Below are 24,859 nucleotides of genomic sequence, written 5' to 3' on the forward strand. Positions count from 1 at the left end.
TAGCATCGTTTGACAAATCTGCCTTAAACTTTACAAAAAAAGTTAATCTTTCTCAGCCTCTTCTTGGAAAGTTTTGTGGGGATCCATCAAACTGGGGCCAAGAAAAAGGGGGGGCCCTGAAAACATTGATTTCCTGTGTTAATTCCCACAGCAAACTTCTGGCATAAATGCAGACAAAATGGCTCAATGGAATTTTGTGTAAATCCGTTGAGCTGTTTTCGAGCAAAACGCTTTCAAAAGGTGCTCAGGAGGTCATGCAGGAGTTAAAAACAATTGGTATATCTGGACTGTTAGTGTATAGGTATGCTCTGACTGGCCACTTTAAAGGAAACTAGTCAATCATTACTGGCTGGCCACAACATGAAAACATATTTTGGCCTCCATTACAGAACTAAGGGTTATGGTTCCTGCATCCCGAAAATACATTTTAAAAAACATATAAGGGGAGAGGGTGAGTACCTAAAACATGGAAAAATTGGCTGTACTCCTAATTGGCATATTTACCTTATTTATCAGTCCCTAGTATATGGTACAAAGTGTACCAAGGGCCTGTAAGTTAAATGTAACTAGTCATCAGTAGCATCCAATGTGCCACTCACTACAGTGACATTATAAATATGACTGCAGGCCTACCACTGTAACCTACCTGGGCTGTTTCACAACTTCAAATTCGACCCATTAAAATAAACACTTTCAACAGATCTAAACCCACCTTTTAAATATTAATACGTCACCCCTAAGTAGGCCTTAATAGTTAAAAGGTAAGGTGCATGGTATTCAAAAGTAGGATATGTAAATGTTTAATATTAAACATATTTTGTTGTGATATTAAACATGCCTTTGTAGTGTTGTGAAAAGCAATTTTCCCAACAGCAGGGTTGTTTGTTCCATAGGAAAGCATTGAATGATACAATAGTTTGTATAATAATGCTGTCTTCTGCTAAGTAACAGCTACACAGTTCATTCTTGTTTATTGTTAAATAAATAATTTAGAAAAGATCCTTTTAGAAAGTTACCTATTCCCTGCCTAAAGCCTCTAGGAGCCCATTTTCATGAGCTTTTAACTGTCACCAGGAGCTGAATAGCCCCCTGATGAGGTGTGAGCTTGCTTCCAGAGCTGAAGCCAAGGACTTGGGCTATAGAGATGTGTTGTGCTCCTCTGATCGGATGACCATCTGGACTGTGATTTGGAACTTAATTAACAGCAAACAGGCCTTCCCTGTCACAGGCACATATTAGCCGACACCTAAGCAGGGACAACTTTTGTCCACCTAGTCAGTGAGGCACAAATTCCAGTGGGTGAGGAGCTACCCCTAAACTGGTATGAAGTGTCCTCATATACCTGGTGACTTCTCTGGGATGAGAACAAGTGCTCTGCACAGTGAACGAAAGGCTGTACCGTCTTGATTTTAGTTAGCGGGTGGTGCTTTGGGATTATGTGCAATAGGGTGCACAGGAACTGCTGAAAAGTAGGTAGAGTTACCACTGGGAAAGTTTTCCCTTTTGGATAGTGAGGGGGCCAGTAGTCAACCCAACTATAAGGCTAGTGCCAGGCATAAATGCAGCAACCCTGGACACCCTCTTGAGAACACAACTGGAGCTTTGGAAGACAGAAGAAGGACTACAACTGGCTGTCGAGAACTGCGAGAAGACATGAAATGTTGGTGCTGCTCCCTCTTGTACCCAGGACAAAGAAGTTGACTCCCAAGATCATTTGGCTGACTTCCTGTTACGCTTCAGGGACACAACAAGCTGCTAGAAGCCCTTCTCCTGAAGAATCTAGCTGACCAGTTCAAACTGTAGTTGCCTTGGATCCTGCTTGTGGATTCTGATAGAGTGAGTCTTGACCCTCAAGTTCTGTTCCTAAGGTTCCTTGGCACTTGGCTGTGTCAAAGTGAGCTCCAACTAACATCCTTAGAAACCTAGGGCTGAGAAATATTTTGCGTCCTAAGACCTCCAGAGAACTGGCATAAGCATGCCAGTCAGTCTGACGAAGGTGTGTTGCCACTGGGCCAAAGATTTCACAGTAGCAAATCCATTCATCTTGTGAAGGAACCAAACGTATCTGGTTGTTGAGGGGCTTTCCTTGGGTGTGAATTTTGAATTTCTCCTGCTCTGAGCTTACCCACCAAATGTCATTGGCTTCAATGGACCTTATCTGATGGATATCTGCCCTTGTCATGCCGAGGACAATAGACAATAGACACAGACTAAGTCAAAAAGTAAATCTTCTAACCCAGTCTAACCTGGTTTCTGTATCCGACTCATTCTGTGTCACAGTCAGCCTTAACTCACGCTTAGGTACTGGCCAATCACAATAAAATGACCACAGTTGGCACTTAATGCTATTTCAGACATTTTCTTAAGTTAAGCCTGTCTGCTGTGTGCCAGAGCTGCCTGGTGTTGAGCACAGGTTTAAATTACAGAACCATTTACTGAACCTAACCAGAATAGTGATTGTATTACTTGAGGTGGACCACCATCCACCCCCAACTAGTTATCGCCTTTCTGACACCATTTAACTACAACTTACACCCGTATCATGTACTGCTCATAAAAGTAATGTTTAAAGAGGGTCTCTGGTCGAGCCTGATGGGTTTAACCCTCAGAAACAAATGAGTAATATATTGATGATTGGTCTTGCAGAATTCCTGCTGTATCAAGGAATTAAAAGAAATAGGCCAAGGGGTTTTTCTCTCCCATATGTCACTGGTACTGTAATCCAGAATGATGTGGTTGCCTGATGGATTGCAAGTCCTAGAAACCTTTTTCAAACGCTGCATAATGGGTTTGGAGGGGCAGACCCAGGACCATGTTGGGGAAGTCTCAAACTGCCCTTCCCTTAAGTTAAGTTAAAAAATATATATATATTGGGTTGTTGGTACCAGCACTTGGTACAATGGTCCCCAGTGCGATGACAGAGAACTGGGGTGCCAGTGCCAGTACCGCAGTATCAAAAAACATAAAAATAATGACATGTGTCTAGTGATGGACCAGACTCTACAGCTAGCAACCATAGTGCAGGCCATAGGCTGAGTGTAGTAAGGGTTTGCCGCCTGTAATTAGTTATGTGTAGGGCTAACCCATCACTGCTGAAGCTTGTGAGCAGCCGGAAATGGGTGCCGAATCGCATGTACAAAAGCTGTATGCAGCAGGGTATTGGCATCCACAGTGTAGTTGGGTGCAGGGCCTATGTCCAACTCCGCCTACACTGTGCTGAAGGAAATGTGCAGCTGGGGCTCAGCCACTATCTGGTGCATTTGCGCAAGTTGCCCGCGGGGATTGAGGCTTATGCTGAACTTAGAACATGATTACAAAAAAAAGGTTAAAGTTACGTTATAGTAAACTATGGTAATGAGAACTTAGCTTCAAAAACACAGGGAAACAAAAAAATTATTTTATGACTACCATCTGTTATCACCCTTCATATGTGTTCCTTTTTGTGACTCTCAAAAATAGGCTTTCACTACAATTTACTGGCTGCCGCAACATGTTGAGAATGTTGTGGCCTGCCAATCAAGGGGGGGCCCTTTGTACATCCCAACAGAACCCTAAAGGGGGGCGGCTCGTTTGAGCCCACACTGCCCATTTCTATGTTTCCAAGTCATTTTTGGGCTGCATGGACCATCTGCCCTGTAACAACTGCCACATATTGTTACATATTGTTAATGTTATGGCCAGCCAATCAGGAATGACAAATCTCCTTTGAATTGACCATTCAGAGAATATCTGGACTCCTCTTGTATAGATATCATTACATTTTTCTAGTGGTTAACCCTTTTCTGGCCACCCAAACAGCTTTTTAAATGCTAATTTCTAAAAAAACTACTGACAGGATTTATGTTATGTTAATAATTTGTAGAGGATGCGAAAGCCAATTGGCATCTTAGTACTGGTGTCCATACAGGGTCCTAGGGAGAAAAGAGTGACTAAAGGTCTAATTAGCAGTGAGGGGCCAGATTTTCTGAATTTTAAGAGATTTGTCTGGGTCCTGAGATGCTGAGTCAGTGCTTTCCACCATGTGCATGTGGTATGGGAGAACCTTCTTCCTCCCCAGTGAGCATTTTTTATTCTGGGCATTGCTACCTTTCTTACCACGGTGGACTGCAGGTTGCGAGTAGGTACATACCAATTACAAATCTTTTGGAAAAAGAGAAGGCCGACCTTCTGTAGAGCCTTATGGGCCCAACACAAAACTTTGAACTGAGCCACTCCCTAATTGTTAGCTAATGCAGGTCAAAAATGTTTGAGCTAAATTTGGGAAGGTTCATCAACGCTCGACCTGCTGCATTTTGGAGAGTCTATAGTTTGTTTTGTAGGTGCTGCTGTGTGCCCACATACAAAGCATTGCAGAAATCGAGTTTTGAGATCACCAGAGCTAGTTACTGTTTTCTGCAGCTCTGGAAAGAAAAGAAATGATTTTCTTTAAGACTTTTAACACGAGGGTGCAAGAAGATGTTACCTGATTGATGTGATAAGTAAATGCTACTTTGGCGTCAAAAACGAACCCTAAATTCTTTGCTTTTTGGACTGTAGGCGGAAGCCACTCTGAATTGGGGGAGCACCAGCAGTTTTCCAAAAAGTGGTGTCACTGACAAATATCAACTCCTCGGTCTTCTAGAATTTAGAGATGCCACACGCTCTAATAAGTTTAAATAGAGAAGTGACATACACATTGAAAAGGGTGGGGCTTAGAGAGGATCCCTGGGAGACCCCGCAGGGGAGTGGGAAAGGGTCTGTGGTAAAGTCCTCCAGTGCGGCAACTTGCTCTCTGCTGTATAAAAAAGAGCTGAGCAGTTCCACTGCTAGACCTCTCATGCTGATGAATTCAAGCCGGTTGATCAGAAGAGAGTGGTTGACCATATCGTACACGTTAGAAAGCTCAATTAGAATCAATGCTGCCTTACCTCCATTGTCTCTACAATGGCTCTAATTTCTTCTGTGGCTTCCACAAGGGCTGACTCTATGCAGTGGTTGGGTCTACATTCATGCTGCGTTGGATCAAGCAGGTTGGTATTTTCAAGAAAGGCCATCATTTTTTGACTCAATGTTTTTTCTAGAACGTTAGCCAGAAGGGGAAGGCGGGAATTCGGCCTGTAGTTTTTTACCTCGTGGGAATCTAGCGGGGTTTTTTTAAGGAGTGACAGTATGGATGCTTTCTTCCAAGCAGATGGGAAGCATCCAGAGATGAACATTTTATTCAAAGGTGCCGTGAGATAGACTGAGATCATCTTTTATTCAGGATGGAGGACCTGCGGAGGGGCAGTGATGTCATTTGAGATGTCATCAGTGATGTCACTTACCATGTCATGAGTAATATAATATGTGAGGTCATAAGCAGTGCATAAGGGCAGGGTGTAAGCTATAGGTAGCTCAGGTAACTAATACTGTTGAATGTCAATTGTTTTGTACAAGGGAAATCTGAGCCTAACTATAACGTCCCTGTAAACTTTGTTTTTTTGTAGATTTCTAAGGTTTTTTTAAAACTATTTCCAAGCTATAATGTCCCTGTACCCTTTGTTTTTTTCAGTGAATTTCTAAGGTTTTTTAATGTTATTTGCTTACTATAACATCCCTGTTACCTTTGGTTTCTTAAATGAATTTCTAAGGTGTTTTAATGTTATTGTCTAACTGTAAGCTTTGAAAGTGAGTGACTGCATGAGTGTCCCAGTGGGTGTAAGATAATGCATGAGTGTCTCAATGGGTGTGTGAGTGGGTCTGAGAGTGGCTGTATAAGTTCCTCACTGGGTGTGTGAGTGGGTGTATGGGTGGGTATCTGAGTGTCTGAGAGCGTGTGTGAGTGTCTGAGTGGGTCTGTGAGTGGTTGTCAAAGTTTCTGAGTGGGCTTGTGATTGCCTCCATGAGTGTGTGAGTCAGAATGTGAGTGAGTGTATGAGTCTCTGAGTGGGTCTGTAAGTGGGTGTGCAAGTCTCCGAGTTGGTCTGTTAGTGAGTACATACAATTCTGACTGGGTCTGTGAGCGAGTGCATGACTCTCTGAGTGGGTCCGTGAGTGGGTGTATGAGTCTCTGAGTGGGTCTGTGAGTAGGTGTATGAGTGCCTCAGCAGGTCTGTAAGTGGGTACAGGTGTCTGAGTGGGTCTGTGGGTCAGTGTGTGAGTGTCTGAGTGGATCTGTCAGTGGATACGTAAGTGCCTGAGTGGGTCTGTGAGTGAGTATATGAATCTCTGACTGGGTCTATGGGTGAGTGTATGAGCCAGTGAGTGGATGAGTCTCTGAGTGGGTCTGTGAGTGGGTGCATGACTCTCTGAGTGGATTTGTCAGTGAGTGTATGAGTATCTGTGTGGGTCTGTGAGTGGGTATGTAAGTGTCTTAGTGGGTCTGTGAGTCTCTCAGTGGGTGGGTGAGTGTCTGAGTGCCCTCTGTTTTGCCTTTCCTGCTTGTTTTTCTGCCCTCTATTTTGCCTTGTCTACTTGTTATTCTACCTTCCATTTTGCCTTTTCTGCTTGTTTTTCTGCCCCTTCGGCCCCCCTCCCCAGGCCGATTTTATCCCTGGGACCACATCCCCAGGGCACGTCTACCTGGGTGGAATCCCCCCAGGGCAATCAGTGTGCTAAATTGGGCACCGAGGTGGGAGCCTCAAGGTCCCCATGGTCCCAGTCAGCTCCCCGCCTTCTGTGGGAGGCAGCATTGCTCCCACACACAGGGAGCTGCTAAGTATGCAGCTCCCTGCATACAGACTGTTTCTATGCCCACATGACAGTGGGCAGGGAAACAGATGAAAACACTGCTGCCAGCAAGCAGGAGTAGTTTGGCAGCGCTTGCTTGCTGGAAGCAGAGTTATGTTTGCTCTCGCTTGGCAGGGGCTATCACAGCTCCAAGTGAGAGTAAACAGCTATGTCCTGGAGCTGAGCATCCCGGGACATAGGGATCTGGTCCCCTTCCCATTTCCTCTGTTCTTGTGGGCCTGGGAGGTGGTGGTCCCCGGGGCCATTAGAAACTTAGAGGGGGTCCGCACTGCACCCCTCTTATTTCGTTCAAAATCCACAGGAAGGCCTAATAAGGGGGGTTTTCACCCCCTACTATTGTTAATATTACCCCTGGAGAGGTTGCGGGTCCCAGGGGAAAAGCTACCCATGCGGAGGGGGGCGCATGCGACTCCCTCCCATAATATATTTTTTTTAAATGCCCCTGGGACCTGGCCTACCTAGGACTCATAAAAAAACAAGTGCAGGAACCTGTGCTTGGGTTTTGTTTTGATTTTTCACAGCAAGGTCAGGGTATTCCTTAGCCCCCCTCCCCCTTTTCTTTTTTTTAAACGTTGGCTTTGGGACTCAGCTGAAGCAGAGTTCCAAGATGGCTTCCAACACTTTGTGGTTGAAGTGTTGGCAGCCAATCAGCTATCAGCACGGGGACTATAGGATCCTCAGAGGATCAGCGTCCCTATATATAGAAATTGGTATTGCCCTTAATTTCTCGAAAACTGCGGAATCAATTTACACCACAAAACAAAAAGAGGATTTTTTGGACCAATAACTACCTTTCTGCCAAATGTTGTGTATTTTCGCCCAGCGGTTCGGACTGTAGTCATTTTTCTCACCTCTCGCTTGACAACCACCCTGAAACTTTCCCTGATCAACTAGAATCACTAGTGCACTTTTTGGGGAAAGTTTCATGAACATTCGTCAAACAACACCAATATATATATAGGTGTGTGTGTGGGTGTGTGAATGTGTTCTCCCCCTACTTTGGCACATGTTCTGCATGCATATTTATATATATGTATATGTATATGGGTGTGTGTGTGTAAATGTGCCACCCTTATTTTGGTACATGCGCTGAATGCAAATGTTTCAGGTAATGCATTTAAAACATTGTAAAGTGGCACAATAGAGATCTTTCTGTCAAGCCTTCTGACAACTGGAAATTTCTCAAATCACTACCTTGTGGTGACACTATAAATTTGAAACTACATCTTCATAACTTGCTTCATTAGCTGTTCAACCGATTTTTTCGATTACCTATTTGTTATTCAACACTACAGTTTCACGTGTATCTTTTCCATAATTTTCGAATTCTCTTATTTTTCAGGGACAATTCAGCATTAATCTTTCGGGGACTGGACTCAGAATTTCCGATGACGCTAGATGGGTTGCGCAGGGAAATTATGCAACACTAAAAGTACACAGATCACCAGTGAGTATTGTCAAATTGTTGAACAGGGCGCGGGTGAAGTCGCATTCTCAAAAGGCATATCACATATCCTCTCTGTTAGATGGAAGATTAAAAGCAAGACTGTGGTTAAGCAAACACGGACTCATCCAGATGTTTTTTAAATTGTGTCTGTAACAAAACGAGACCGCCTTCATTAAAATGCATCAGTCTCTTGTAGTAACGCTTTCTTTTATTTCCTAACTCTTCACCTCTTTTTCCCAGATGATGTGAGTGATTTTGAGATATTCCCTTTTAGAAAAATCTGCACTGTTTAGGAAAACAGGATGTTATATCATGAAGCATTATGGACCTCTGATTTGTTGAGTGTCTCCAGATGCTCTCTGGGACATAGCATTAGCATTAGCAAAGACAGTGCACATTTGTGCTGTACTGCACATACATTAACTAATATGTCACATTCTATCTGCTTTAAATTACAAACTGGAACTTTTAAAGTTAATAGATAACAATAGCGATCCGTGTGGATATTGTATAATACATTATTCGTTGTGTTTCCATTTAAGACAGTTGTCAAAAACATTTAAAAGAAAAACAAGTTATGATCTCTGGGTTGTTAAAGCATCCTGATATTGTTTGTGGTAGCAAAAATAGTGCATCAGATTTTTTGGTTTTTCTCTCAGAATTCGAGTGTTACCAGAGTGCATGAATGCATTCTCTGTGTACCTACAATGAGAAAGGTGTTCATGGGGCAGAAAAGCAAACACGTTTCTTTGTTTTTGAAAGAGAAAGTTTGTATTTCACAAGACTTTGCAAAGAGTTTGAAAACCAAGTATGGGTGTTTATTTTTCAACGCTAAGCATGGGTAGAAATTATTGGTGCAAAATATAGATTTAATTTATTGGCCTGCCTCAAAAAGGTTTTCTTTTCTTAAATACCTCATGCCATCTCGCTTCTTTTAAAAAAGTAAAAGAAGAAAAGGTGCCGGGTAAGAGTGTGGGATTTCGGCCACACTCCCTTTCACCTATTGGTTTCCATGTATTTTTCATTTTTCAATGTTTCTTGGATGGGCTATCCATTGTGGTTGTGGCATTTTGAGGGTGTTTACATTGTCCCTTTTGAGCTCTTGTTAGGTTTCGTGATGAAGCAGGCAGTAGTCCTTATGTTAGACTGCAGATTGGACATGACTTGTAGTTGTTTCAATTGGAAGAGACTCCTTGATTTGTTTTGCTTTGCTAAAATGATACACGTTTGCCTGATTTGCAGCTTGAACAGTGCTATTGCCAAATCCCATTAAGTGTACAAAAACATTGCTGTTAATTCTTAGGCCTGGCTCTGTAGTATTTTTCGTTCTTTTCTCACACAAGAGGTTTATGGTATTTATATTGTGTAAACTTAGTCAAAACAAAGTATTTACATTTTTAAAGACAGAGGTCTACAAACTGTGGGGCATATTTACAAGCACCTATCGCCACCAGAACGTCACTTTTAGTGACGTTGTGGTGGCTATATGGGCTTATTTACAAGGCAGTGTTAAGTCACTTAGCGTGGCTTATTGCTGCCTTGTAAATAAGGCACCCTTTCACGCTATACAAAGCTTGAAAGGGAAGGGCAATTGGCGTTGCAATTGGCTTTTCACCGCAAAACCCATTGATTTTGACGCTGCCCCATATTTACAAGAGTGGCGTAAATATGGAGCAATCCCAAAATTAAGACTTACCCTGGCAAAACAAGGAGAAATTCTTTATTTATCGTCATTTTTGCTATTTCTTTGTGTGTGCTACATTGTGCAAAATGCCATTGATTGTTTATGTGCCCTTCCTGCACATAAACAATCTTTTTTTTTATTACGGATTGCAACTTCTATGTGTCCTCCATGCTATTTTTTTTAATTACGGATTGCAACTTTCATGTGTCCGCAATGCTGCAGCACACATAGAAGTTAAAAGATGTCAATGGTGATTGTTTATGTGTACATAAACAATCTTTACCTGCAACGTAGGAACCCTTGCACTATGGTGCCAGAGTGTCTGCCTTGGTGCTGCAATTAGTGCCAGCGCAGGGTGAAACGCAGGTCTGTACCTTATTCTTGTACATACGGTGCAGCCCTGTGTTTCTGAAGTGGTGGAGCGCGGCGTTAAGCCAACAAGACTAAGGCAGCGCTCCGTCACTTCATTATGAATATGCCCCTGTGTCGCTAAATCTTCTTGGGGTGCAGTCCCCTCAGAAATATCAGTGGATCCATCATCACAAGGTCTGCGGAAGGGCAATGCTTGGAAATAGGAGTAGCCTGGAACAGCAATATTCTTTGATTTCTAGGCTGTCTTTATTTCCATGTAAGTTGTGTCAGGGGAGGCGAGTAGGGAGGTTTAGAAGAGAGTAGGAACCGAGATCGGACTGGCAAGCGAGGTGATAAGCAGACAAGGGAAGTGTATTGATTCCTAATGGCCAAAGGCTGCTAAGGTGCAACGGAAGTCGGGCGAGGTGCTGTGTTTGGATCACTGAAACAATATCCACGTCAAGAATATCGAGTTACAAAAATATCGAGGTAAAAATATAGAATACCAAAATATCGACATCCTATCTCCAAACAGGTAAGTACAAAAATATCGAATTTATCAATGTAAAAAATATAGTTAGTCAAAATATCGAATTTTTTAGAATGCTTTAAATTAATCAAAAATTTATGAAATAATAAATTTAATTAACTTAAACATACTTAAAATACTTAAATAACCCTTAAAATTAATAAATATTTAATGTAAGTAAAAAAATAAAATAATACAAATTGATTTGTTAATACATATATATATATATAAACGTAATATTAATAAAACAAAATTACAATATTTTTACCGTAGGATAGCGGAAAGGGTCAAATTTACTATTATCACTCCAGTGAGTGCAACAGTAGGGAAAGCGTTTGATAGCGTAGGGGTAAAAATTATTATTGTTAGTCAAAGGGGAAATCCCTGGAGTCGAATAGTCTACTAATCACAAAAGGCCTTTCTTGTTGTAAAAAGAGAGGTCACAGTATGCCATAGGTATTCGGACAAACATAAAAATAGGTTTCCACAAAGAAATAGTCTTGTTTACAATCTAGATTTATTCAAATTGCATATAAAAAAACAATAAAGACAAGATAAAATCATACAATTCTTCCAAAACAATTAAAATCCACGATTAAGTATCTTGGAGGGATAAAAGTAATTATTCAACAGTGTTACATAAACATAATATTACGGTACACAATAAATGGAAAAGCAATCAAAATATGTTCACAATAAACAACAGACTAAACATAGTCACAACAAACCCCTCATGTGTAAGTGGCCCACTTGATATCTCTGCCACTATATTCCACTAGATCCAATGGCCATAGACAATTTGGTTACTCTAAAGCTTTAGTGGAAAGATTTGGTACCCATCTAAAGCTTTATCTGGCCCTAACTGGATTCTTTTAGACCAAACAGTGCGTCGACGCGTTTCGGTGCTTAACACTTGATATCGTGGCACCTTCCTCAGGACTTCTTGTTTCTGGGGTTTCAGGGAACGGATGGATATACCGTATCTGTAAATATATTAGGAAAAATGTGCGCTGTCAGATATCGTGCATTAAAACCTTTTGTCTCATTTATTCTAAGGGCTAGATTGTTCTGATTAACACATACCCACTCTGACTTCACAATATTAGTTCTAACTGCCATTGTTCTTTTGACAATATATAGTTCCTGGCACAAGTACGCTTGCTTATCAAGTACAAATCATTACACAATGATATTTGCATTGGTTCCATTGCATGTAATTTATCCTCTACTTTTTTCTCCCCAGTAGTACGCATGTGATTCACATATGATATATGGGCCCTCCAAGTCTTTTTCATTGTGGAAGACCAATTGGTATGAGAGGGACTAGTGAACCCAGGGGCCCAGGAGAATAGATAAGTATAGATTCTCACCCTCGGGACCGTGTAGGAAACGTTCCAAGATGGGGTCTACTTGAAGTTTCACTTATTGGTACTACAGATATAGTTGTTGGAGCCTTCTGTTAATTAAAAGAAAACTTTTTTTAGGTGTTAGATAGAAACTCCCCTCGTCTATTCACTGGGGGGTGATTTTTCATTCTTCTATTTACCTCTCTCCTGTAAAGGGAGCTCCTTTTGATGGGGTTCCTTGGTTTTTTGTTTGTCAGGCGATTGCCCACTTGTCGTGTATCTGTGGTGGTAAAGTATATAACACTTTTTCACTCTACTATTTCATAGATACTATTTCTACCGTCACATGATTTTTTTAAAAGTAGTGTCTTACCTCAAATGTTTTTAAAACGTACTTAGAACGGGCATATATGGTCGTTGGTCTACTCCTGAACTGGGTGTGTTCTGTTGAGTAAAGACAAGTATGACACCATCATATCTCTATTCTGTACTATACGATGTTATGCTCTTAGCTCTATTAAAGAGTATATAATGTGCCTAGCACCTTGCTATTTTTAATTTCAATGCCTGCTCCTAGTGTTACTAATATCTCCTGCTCAGTGCCCGCAGTGCCCACAATATAAGTTTAGTACCCGTAATGTCCGGTTTCCTGTTTGTTAACTCTAGGTTCTACTCTTTAGATACAACGAATTCATATATAGGTGATTAGTTTTACCACCTCCCGCCCAGGTTAAATTCTCTGACTCCAAGTATGAAGTATGGACTTTGTAATGCTAAGTATATCCCCTGTTTGAGTTGACTCCAGGGCCTGCTGTACTATCCTCAAAGGTATACAGATAAATGGTTCCCCTGCTACATAGAAACAAGGGGGGGGAAGAGAAAGGGCCTGGGGATTTGGTCTCCACTTACCGGTTTAGAGCTGTTTGTTGGCTTCTGCCTCGTTCCTGCACTCGATCTAGAGTGTGTTCGTTTGGTGTGTGTTTTTATAGCTCCATGTAATTGACTAATTATCCACACCTGTCAAGTGAGGGGCGCTGTATGCGCGCTGCCAAGACCGCCGTCACCGTGGGCGCCATCTTTGAATGGTATAATATACTCGCTAGTGTATCAGAGGACCTGCCCGTCTGATGTCTTACTATATTCGCGCTTAGCTTGACATGTCTCTCCTTATATTTCCCATTTATTAAAGCGGTGCACAGCAATAATATTGGGAAAGTTGCCCTTGCTTACTAAGTCGGCGTAGAGAAACCTTTTTTTACCGATTTGCTTAAAGTACTCTACTACTTTCCCCCGCGCTTCAATTATTTGCTAGTCATCACACTTTGTGCTCTTGGGTGGAGATTCAAAGGTCCTGGGTTCAGAACTACTCGTGCTGGATCCGGCCAATAGGTCGCCCTGATCAGCCCCTGACTCTGGGCGCCATCTTAGACTGGTGGTCAGAGTGCTAAATTCCAATGTTATCCCATCAGATGTAGGTGCTTAAAAAGGTTACAGGTTCTCATAGAGGTAATAACATTGTTCTTGAACCTCAGTATTAGTATCTGAAGGAGGGTCCTTCACTTGATACAGAAATGGAATCCAGTATAGGTGGTATATAAGGTGCTACTCATCTATGTTACAGGATGGTAAAGCGGTAGTCACTGAATGGGAGCGGCATACTAAATAAGAGCCTCCCATTCTTCCCTGGAGTTTAAACCTTTTCTAATGGTATTAAATTTAACCATATACCATTGTTCCTGTAACTTTCGTCTCTTAGTACTATCACCTGATCTGGTGAGTTCCCTGATTCTTTCCAGAATGACCCATCTGAGGTCCTTTATTTTGTGTCCCTTTTCCTTCCAGTGGGCTACAAGGGGGGCGTTTTCTTTATTGTTGTTTATCGCAGACTTATGTTCCCCTATCCTGAGCCTCACTTCTCTGCCAGTTTCACCTATATATGCCTGGTTGCATGGACACAGGATCATATATATTACATTCTTTGTTTTACAGTTGTTCAGGGTGGTGATTGTGTGTTTCGCACCATTATGTTCAACTGTTTTGGTGACTATACATAGCTCACAGATGCAGCAGGTACCACATTTGTTGTTGCCTGTTGCTTTCTGTCCACTCAGGGTGGTTTGGGTTTCTATCTTGTCCTCTCTGTACGTGTACACCAGGTTCGACCTGAGGTTCTTGTTCTTCCTGTACGCGTACATGGGACGCTCCAGAGGAGTCACGTCTGGGCCATTATTTAAAATTTTCCAATTATGGTTTATAATATTTTTGATTTGGTTGGCTATGACTGAATGTTGGCTCACCATCACTATTTTGTCTTGTGTTTTCTTATTGTCTGTTTTGTTGATCAGACAGTCCCTATTATAGCACTGTGCTCTTTTGAGAGAGTGACTTATCAGTTTTTTGGGGTAGCCCCGGTCCTTAAATTTCTTTTTCATTTCTTGGGCATGTTTGTGGAAATCTGTAAGATCCGTACAATTTCTTCTGAGTCGAAGAAACTCGCCGAATGGTATCGAGTCCTTCTGGCTCTTGGGGTGGTAGCTGGAGTAGTGTAGGATTGTATTCCTATCAGACTCTTTTTTGTACAGTTCCACTTTTAAATGTTGATCTTGGCTCTTAATACATATGTCCAAGAAATTGACCTTAGACCTGCTGTATACTGCTGTGAACCTCAGATTTGGGTCCCCTAGGTTAAGCCAACTGAGAAATTCTTCTAGGAGTTCTGTGCTTCCCTGCCAAATAAAGAATATGTCATCAATGAAGCGAGCCCAATTTCGAATGTTTTCGAAAAAGGGACTCACTTCATTGTACACGTGCTTCTTTTCAAATAGGCTCACGTATATGCAGGCCAGACTCGGCGCACATGTTGCGCCCATGCTGGTCCCCTTCTTTTGGATGTAGAGGTCTTTTTTGAAAAGAAAGATGTTGTTAAGTAAGACCATCGACACACACTGAACAATGAACTCTTTATTTCCACCTTGTATGTCTGTCTCTTCTAAAAGGTTCCTAACTGCCACTATGGTGTCTTTTTGTGGTATGTTTGTGTAGAGTGACTCTACATCGAGAGTCACCAACAGTTCATTTTCTTCGTTAAAGGGGATCCCTTCCACTTTGGATATCATATCCGCTGTATCTCGAATGTACGATTTTTGTTCAGCTACTAAAGGCTTGAGGAATCTATCTGCGTATTGGCTTAGTGGCTCCAACAAAGAATCAATGGATGCCACTATAGGTCTGAGGGGGGGGTCCTTTATATTCTTGTGGACCTTGGGTAGTCCATAGAATGCGGGGATTTTTGGATTGGTATTATTCAGAAATTTCCACTCCTCCTCTGTGATTTTATCCTCCTCCATAGCTTTATGGAGTAGGGTCTCTACATCCTTTTTCAGTTTATTTAGTCTTGATTGGGAGACTCTCGAATAGTGTAGTTCATTTGTAAGGAGGGTGAGTGCTCTCTGCTCGTAGTCAGGTGTGTCAAAGACCACTACTCCTCCCCCCTTATCCGCAGGTTTTATAGTTATACTGTTATCTTCGGACAGGGATTTGATGGCCTCTCTCTGAGCTTTACTGATATTATGCTGTTGGAAATGATCTTTCTCTAATAAGAGACCTATTTCTATTTTAACAATTGATTCAAAGGTCTCCAGGTTTTTGTCCACCATTCCTAAACTCGGGGTAAAGGTAGATTTCGTCCTAGGTTTCAATGCACGATATCTGACAGCGCACATTTTTCCTAATATATTTACAGATACGGTATATCCATCCGTTCCCTGAAACCCCAGAAACAAGAAGTCCTGAGGAAGGTGCCACGATATCAAGTGTTAAGCACCGAAACGCGTCGACGCACTGTTTGGTCTAAAAGAATCCAGTTAGGGCCAGATAAAGCTTTAGATGGGTACCAAATCTTTCCACTAAAGCTTTAGAGTAACCAAATTGTCTATGGCCATTGGATCTAGTGGAATATAGTGGCAGAGATATCAAGTGGGCCACTTACACATGAGGGGTTTGTTGTGACTATGTTTAGTCTGTTGTTTATTGTGAACATATTTTGATTGCTTTTCCATTTATTGTGTACCGTAATATTATGTTTATGTAACACTGTTGAATAATTACTTTTATCCCTCCAAGATACTTAATCGTGGATTTTAATTGTTTTGGAAGAATTGTATGATTTTATCTTGTCTTTATTGTTTTTTTATATGCAATTTGAATAAATCTAGATTGTAAACAAGACTATTTCTTTGTGGAAACCTATTTTTATGTTTGTCCGAATACCTATGGCATACTGTGACCTCTCTTTTTACAACAAGAAAGGCCTTTTGTGATTAGTAGACTATTCGACTCCAGGGATTTCCCCTTTGACTAACTGTCTTCCTACCCTGTTCCCTGGTGAAAGTGGGGTACCCTCTCTTTTTTGAAACCAGTAAAAATTATTATTCCAACTCCAGGGAGCGCAACAGTAGGGAAAGCGTTAGATAGCGTAGGGGTAAAAATTACTATTCCCACTCCAGAGAGTGCAACAGTAGAGAAAGCGTTGGATAGCGTAGGGGTAAAAATTACTATTCCAACTCCAGAGAGTGCAACAGTAGGGAAAACGTTGGATAGCGGGAGGGTTACAATTACTATTCCCACTCCAGAGAGTGCAACAGTAGGGAAAGTGTTGGATAGCATAGGGGTAAAAATTACTATTCCCACTCAAGTGAGTGCAACAGTAGGGAAAGCGTTGGATAGCGTAGGGGTAAAAATTAATATTCCCACTCCAAAGAGTGCAACAGTAGGGAAAGTGTTGGATAGCGTTTAAGTAAAAATTACTATTCCCACTCTAGTGAGTGCAACAGTAGAGAAAGCGCTGGGTAGCGTGAGGGTAAACATTACTATTTCCACTCCAGAGAGTGCAACAGTAGGGAAAGCGTTGGATAGCGGGAGAATTAAAATTACTATTCTCACTCCAGAGAGTGCAACAGTAGGGAAAGCGTTGGATAGGGTAGGGGTAAAAATTACTATTCCCACTCCAAAGAGTGCAACAGTAGGGAAAGTGTTGGATAGCGTAGGAGTAACAATTACTATTCCCACTCCGGTGAGTGCAACAGTAGAGAAAGCGTTGGATAGCGGGAGGGTAAAAATTACTATTTCCACTCCAGAGAGTGCGACAGTAGGGAAAGAGTTGGATAGCGGGAGGGTTAAAATTACTATTCCCACTCCAAAGAGTGCAACAGTAGGGAAAGCGTTGGATAGCGTAGGGGTAAAAATTACTATTCCCACTCCAGTGAGTGCAACAGTAGGGAAAGCGTTGGATAGCTTTGGGGTAAAAATGACTATTCCCACTCCAAAGAGTGCAACAGTAGTGAAAGCATTGGATAGCGTAGAGGTAAAAATTACTATTCCCACTCCAGTGAGGGCAACAGTAGGGAAAGCGTTGGATAGTTTAGGGGTAAAAATTACTATTCACACTCAAGAGAGTGCAACAGTAGGGAAAGTAAATACTTCATATATGAATAAAAATAAATTAAATATGAATCCCAAATACAAATTAATTAAAGGTAATTAACAATTTTATATAATATAATAATTAATCAATAAAAAATACAAAAAAAATAATTATTACAAATAATTACCAATTAATACAAACTATTTACCAATTAACAATTAATTATTTAACAATTACAAAATTATTAAAAATTACAACAAAACCAATAAATAAATAACAATATTTAATTATGTATAATTAAATTACTTCCCACCCTATTCCCCTATAAACCCACAACAGAAAATACATTAATAAATGTAACATAATTATCAATTAAACTATTAATTAAAATTAATTACCACTTATATTTTAATTATTTACCAATTAAAAATTTAACTATCAATTAATTCCAAATAAATACCAATGAATAAATTTAAAAATATAATTAATTAAAATTAAATTACTTACCACCCTATTCCCCTATAAACCCACAACCCGCTACAGAAAATACATTAATAAAATGTACACAATTATCAATTAATCAATTAATTACAATTAATTACCAATTATATTTTAATTAATTACCAATTAAAAATGTAAATATCAATTAATTAAAAATAACTATCAATAAATACATAACATTTTTTAAATAATTATATCTAAATTACTTCCCACCCTATTCCCCTATAAACCCACAACCCGCTACAGAAAATACATTAATAAACTTAACATAATTATCAATTAATCAATAATTAAAATAATTACCAATTATATTTTAATTAATTACCAATTAATTATTAATTAACAATTAATTCAAAATAAATACCAATAAATAAATTAACATATTTAATTAAATTACTTCCCACCCTATCCCCCTATAAACCCACAACCCGCTACAGAATTATATTACACAAAAATTAAAAACCATAAAATTAATTAATTAAAATAAATTATAAAATAAATATACACTTTTGACACATATACTAACATAAAAAATACTTTAAAAAAATTAATATTAACTTACCTCAAATTCGATATTTTTTTATCTATATTCTGTCATTCTATATTTTTGTTGTCTATATTCTGTCATTCTATATTTTTGTTGCCTATATTCTGTCCATTCAATATTTTGTCCATTCTATATTTTTGATTCGATATTAATGCTATTCTATTCGATATTTTTGTAGTCTATATTCTGTCCATTCCATATTGTGTCCATTCTATATTTTTAACTCGATATTAATAATAACTCGATATTAAAAACTCGATATTTTGAGTGTATACCGCTGGGTTTATTTAGTTCTTTAAGATGTGGGGGTATTCACAGAGGTAAGTTACACTTATGAGAAATTTACACGTATTATTTAATCTTACACTTTTGAATAACTTTACTGCTTCGGTCTATGCACAGAATCTAGGTGTAAAGTTGTTCAAAGTGTAGAGCTATACAACTTCACCCCTGAAATAGGGGATGGAGCCAAACGTATGAGTTTAAGTTACTACTTAACAAACCAATACAGACACAGCCAACCAATGGTCCTGCAGTGCCTTTCCATTGAAAATAAAGGAGGCAGGGACTCAAATTTAAACCCTAAAAGAAATATTATTAAATTAAATTGAATGATTTAAAATTGTAAAAAATATAAATATTTATAATTTAATGTTAACAAATATAAAAATAGGACATATTTTTTAGTTATATAATATGTTAATACACATTTAATGTAATAAACTTTATTAAATATAATTCATTTACTTCTTAAATTAATTCTATGCACCCGTCTAATAATTATTAATGCATAATAAATACATGTAATTTCTTTCCTTTGAGGTGGTAATTTAATTTTTTTAATTTGAACTTCAGAAAAAGTATATGTATTTAATGTAGTATATTTAGAGTAATATAATTTGTCATTCAAAATCAGGTTGATCGTGTGGTAGCATCTTTTCTTTACTTCTACATGTAAAATGAATATATAACATTCATTTATATTAATATGTAACATACAAACTGTCATCTAGTTTGATAAACTTTTAAAATGTTCCCTATATTTTACCATGCGGAGGTCTCCACCACCAGGGAGGAGATCTCCTATGGTAAAGATTAGGGAATTTTTCCCTTTAATTTCCCTTAAAGAGATCTCTGCGTCAACTACAAAATATAGGCAAAAGTTAAAAGGTTTTTCAGGCCAGCACGTTTAAAGGTCTCTGTTTGAAGCAATAAAGCAGCAAATATTACCTCACCTGCATCAGTGTCCGTAGAAAATGTAGGTAGGTAAATAAAGGCATTCTGATAATACCTCACAAAACGGGTCTCATCTAGTTGTATCTCATCTAGTTGTATCTCATCTAGTTGTATTTCTACAACTAAAAACGGGCCAAATTGAGCACCAACTTTTTGCAAATGCTATAGTATTTTCCGAACTGACCTATGTATAAATTGTTCGGTTTGCAAAATTCTGAATTGCAGGGTGTTGCAGAATGAGCACCAAATAAATATTGATTAAGAAAGTCGCAATTTGTGATCCGCTGCATTTTACCACAATCACAGGGATGGTGGCCTGCTAGAAATAGCTGTCCACCTTAAATTTGATTGTGTTTGTAAAAAATGGGGTAACTGGTTGAGGTGGGTGAAACCCTACTCAAGCAGCAACCACCATCCTTGTCAGTCTGAAGCTACAAGCAAACCCCAAATTAACCTGTGTTTGACCCTCTGGCAACTAGGCACAAAAGCATTCAGGTTTAAATTAGAGGCAATCTGTAAAGTATGTATGCAGCAATTCAAACAGTAATAAAGTAAAACACATCAAGAGAAACCCCACACCAATTTAGAAAATCGACCTTCCTACCTGCTACCAATTGAAAGTTATCACTTATTAAATGTAATAAGGTAACCTAGTGTTTTGCTATAGGAGTGACAGGCCTTTCAGAAGGGAAATATACATTTAAAGTGTTACAAGGCTCCAAGAAATCTGGGGTGACAAAAGATTAGTGCCCTGTTACTTTATTTGTGTGTGCTGGAGGCTGCCCTTTGAAATTTAAGTGTGACAGTGAACAGTTCCTCCCAAAACAAACCAGGCAGACAACTAGTCCCATTTGCCTCACTGTCTGGGAGGAATACACAAAACCCAACAGCTAAACTATTCACAATCTTGTGACCCAAGACACAAGCAGCAGGCACCAAGCGGTTTGGATAGGAACATTTCAACTTACTGAAAATGCCACTGACAGCCTACATCCAGGCCACACCTGTTCCAGGTCTCATTTGAATCTGCTTGCACATGACTCTGCCTGCATCTTCCTTAGCCCATAACCCTTGCAGATAGCATCTCTCTCCACTACAAATGCCCCTGCCCACACCTCTCCTTGCTTGTACATCATACTCTCCACCCTACTCTCTGGCTGCACCTTTCCCTGCTAGTATCTTTTTCGGTCTCCATCTCTCCCAGTGTGCACCTCTCTTTCCTCAAACTCCCCCAGCCCGATCCCTGTCCTAACCTCTCCTTTGTCATATGACTTCCTGGCCATGCATCTCTATTCCCATATCTCTTTTTGTCTATACCTTTCGATTCCCATATCTGCATGTGTACTCTATTTAGGTCTCAGCAGTGGCAAAGCAAGTAGGTCTGGCTTATAACTCAAAATACAAGCCAGGCAAATTTGCTTTGCCAATGCTTGTTCATGTTGTGATTGATTTTCATTAACCTGTGATCTTCATATTTGCAGGATGGCACTAAAATCTATGGAAGGTGTGGGGGATATTGTGGAAAATGTGTTCCTCTCACAAGTATTGGCCTCCGGATTGAAACACAGTAAAAGGCGAACACTGACTTGAACAATGGAAACTGGAGGAACTTCCCTCAGATTGGAAACTTTTATCGCATTTGTCGATGCTTATTTCAGGGATGTGTACAGGTGATTCATCATTTGTTTACAGAATTCATACAGTATTGAAAAGAAACCCCTATGGAGTAGCTGCCTTCTGCTCTCTAGTCGCATGAACTGTACACTAATCGGTGAGACAGTGGTGTTTAGCTGATAATTCAAGGTAAAAGGATATTTGTCTTCAACTTATAGGACCGCAATGCTTTGTTCTGAGATTTTCATTTAGCAGCTCCATCCTCCAGTTTATAGATACTGGGGAAGGGATGGCCCAAGGTAGATTTGCAAATACTGGACCATATTCCACAGGGCATTCCTCAATCCACCTGGAGTATACCCAGAGACTAATTTTATCCAGCTCAGTCTCCAGGTGAAAAACAACAGGTCTACTGAAATACCATAGAACATGTAAATTCTGATGAGGCTGGTAACTCTCATTAATATCCCTTTGGAAATAAAGTTCAATTCGCAATGAGGCCCTCTATGTAATCTTTAAAAAGTTTTCACATTGTCATTCTTGGAATCAACAGTGTTGCTCTCTTCATCACCCAGTATTCTTTAATTTCCTGAAAATACTAGCATACCTCATTCTCACATAAAAGCAGCTGGTGCCCTTTGGGTTTCAGCTTCGGTGCTGGTCAACTAGCATGGCATTTGAGGCGGACCTATGAATTTATTTTAGATTTCACCAATAGGTTTTTTTTCTTAAAAGGGTTGGGGAATGAAATACCATACCTAGAAATTGCCTGGCAGTTTAACATGTGGCTGCAGTAGCATTGTTGTTCTTTTTAGGGCATTGACAGACATAGGTATTGTGGGATTTTCACCCCTTATTTAAACAGTGTCTCAGTGTTCCCATTCAACACCAGCCATTGAGTTTTTTCAAGCTATACAAATCCACGTGTGTGTCCTATATAAGCAAGTTTGCAGAAATATTTTGACATGCAGAAATAAAGGTATTTAGACTCAGTAGGAGTGACTGGGCGAGCCTAAATATTCTTGGAGAACAGCCGAAGAAAACTGCAAACAAATAATGAGGGACTCAAAAGAAGCCTATGTGCCTGAAAGTTCTGTCTTCTTCCAAATCCTTGACCACGTGGTATATGATATGCGTTTTTGCTCAATTCTTAGATCTGAAATTCAGAGACGGTGTAGCCTAACAGCCAGAGTGGTCAAACTCCAAGCTAGGTAACCGGGTACGAGTCTCTGCATGGAGGCTCAACATCTTGTGATTCTGGGCAAATTACTCAATTTCTGCATGTCTTACAAAATTAATTTGTATCCATCTGTAACGCAACTGGTGCTCATGTAAAGCGCTCCTATACCTTCGGGTCGAGTTGGCTATATAAGACTCCCCAAAAAAATAAAAACAATACATTGGTAGCCCTTCTAACTCAAAGGAACAAGAAATTGAAAATGTTGTGCAACAAACAGCTGTGCTAGCTGACACGTTCTGAGTTTCATTGTTTATTTGTTATAATAACACTTACTCCATAGTTTTGTGGCATTTGTACCACAATATTAGTCTTCAGTAATGTATGCTGCATTGAACCAGAAGCATTTAGGAAACAATGTAATTGAAAGTTGTAGAATTTACCATATATATTATGAAAGTACCTCCAGCCATATGGGGTTTTCAAAGATGTTAAACCTTGGTCTTTGAACAGTCTACCTCTAAAAGGAATTGTTTATAGAATCGTTTACTGCATTAATCATGTTCAGAACCCTGGTTTAGTTCTATGTATCTATGTAAATGTCTAAGTAACTATATGTGTTTACATGACCACTCTGTATATAAATGTGTACTCTGAATATGTGTATTACTTGTAAGTGATCTGCAAACTCAACCAATGAGAAATTTCTCTTGTCTTCATCAAGCCTTATTTATTTTGAAGGATTACTAAAATAACATTTACTGTAAAAGGTGCTGTTATCTGCAAACAATAATTTATAAAAGATGCCTGTTCGACAAGATTGTCTCTAGGTGTCTCTGTCGAATTACTTTAAATGGCGTGTGAATAGCATAGATATATTAATATGAGGTAAATGAAAAGGAACAAACATATATATTCTATCGTAAATAAACTAAGCTCATTAATTTAATTTAATTTCAACACAATGTGCATGATAGTCTCTCTGTAAATTATCCTAAATGTCATGATAATAAGTGAAAACTAACTTGCTGCTAAGCTGTACATCTCAGTCGAAATTTGTGTTGACAGACATATAAACCTAACCAAGTGACATGATCACTGCTTAATTTGTGGGCATCCGCACTTATTTTGAAGCCCTGAAGATATTATTTATCATCAAACTGACCCAGATTAACAGACAAAATGGCTGCAAAGGGAGAACAAAGGAGGAAAAGAATGATAGGAAACCCGTCACAAACCCAGAAAGTAGAAATGAATAAGCCTGCAGGATTGATACCAAAGAAATTTTAAGGTGGTGGACGAAATGGCATGATGTGGATTCATGTCTAGGCACCTCTGGAATTAGGCAAACCTGGCATTCACCAGCGCCAGCAGTGGGCTCCTAAAATACACTTTAGGCCCGAAACTTATTTTTTTCACAAATTAAGGAAAGAATAGGATTGCATTTCTAGTAACTCATAGTGCTCGTCTTGATAATCAGAATTTTTTAACAACTTCAAGTGAATAAGTGTGCTAAGAGATAAGGGCACATGCTGCTACTATGAGCATACTCCACTTCTTCTGTAATACCATAGTCTCCAACTCAGCCACCGTTCTGATATTAAGGTTACTCCCCAGTGTTGGCTTCATGCTATTTTCATTCTGCTAATGCCAACCACTCCTGCTGGAATGGCATCTTGCATTTACAACTGTGTCTGTGCATAAGACTTTTCTAATGTGTATTCTTTCTCTGAGTCTCTCCTGACCAAATGTGCTCCTTTCATGACCAAATGTGGTCCACTTCTGTTCTGCATTTAAATCCTTTAGGTTCTGAATGGCCTCTTTCATATCTACCTTCTCTATCCTTCCAATCAATGAAAATGTAATACTTTAAATTATGACTTTTCACTATCTTGCTAGCTCTGTTGTGAACTATCCCTGATACGTTGTTATCCATTTGGAAATATGTCCTACAAAAATAATTTAGATGAGGCATTTAGAGTAATTTATAAAATGGTCACATACCTTGCACCATGCATACTCCATATGCATCTCAATATTGCCCTCATACATTACACTTACTCTAGAAATATTAATATCAAGAACATTTTTCTATTGTTGTACATGATCCATGATCCAATAATAATCTATGACCACATGCATCATTAAATTGGTTGTGATTTATGACCTGTAATACATTTTGCAAGCCTGCATATGTCTTAATTGGTTGGTTACTTAAATTCTAAATTGAAATTGGTTTTATTTAAAACTACATAATTACAAGTGCACTTTTAAAAGACATTATTATTGACTATCAC

The 24,859-nt window shown here is 39.4% G+C and overlaps 1 protein-coding gene across 1 annotated transcript in view; it reads left to right on the forward strand.

The window, feature by feature from the left end:
• The window catches only part of ADAMTS20 (ADAM metallopeptidase with thrombospondin type 1 motif 20), a 1,463,844-nt gene extending 1,441,066 nt beyond the window's left edge, over positions 1-22,778 (forward strand). The window contains exons 38-39 of the mRNA XM_078648053.1: positions 8,051-8,155; positions 21,253-22,778. Of these exons, the coding sequence (XP_078504179.1) occupies positions 8,051-8,155; positions 21,253-21,342 (195 nt within the window). The 3' untranslated portion in view covers positions 21,343-22,778. The remainder of the gene's footprint in view (positions 1-8,050; positions 8,156-21,252) is intronic.
• Positions 22,779-24,859: the final 2,081 nt, after the last annotated feature.

This window comes from Lissotriton helveticus, chromosome 1_1 (assembly GCF_964261635.1).
Source record: "Lissotriton helveticus chromosome 1_1, aLisHel1.1, whole genome shotgun sequence".
Classification (NCBI taxonomy): Eukaryota; Metazoa; Chordata; class Amphibia; order Caudata; family Salamandridae; genus Lissotriton; species Lissotriton helveticus.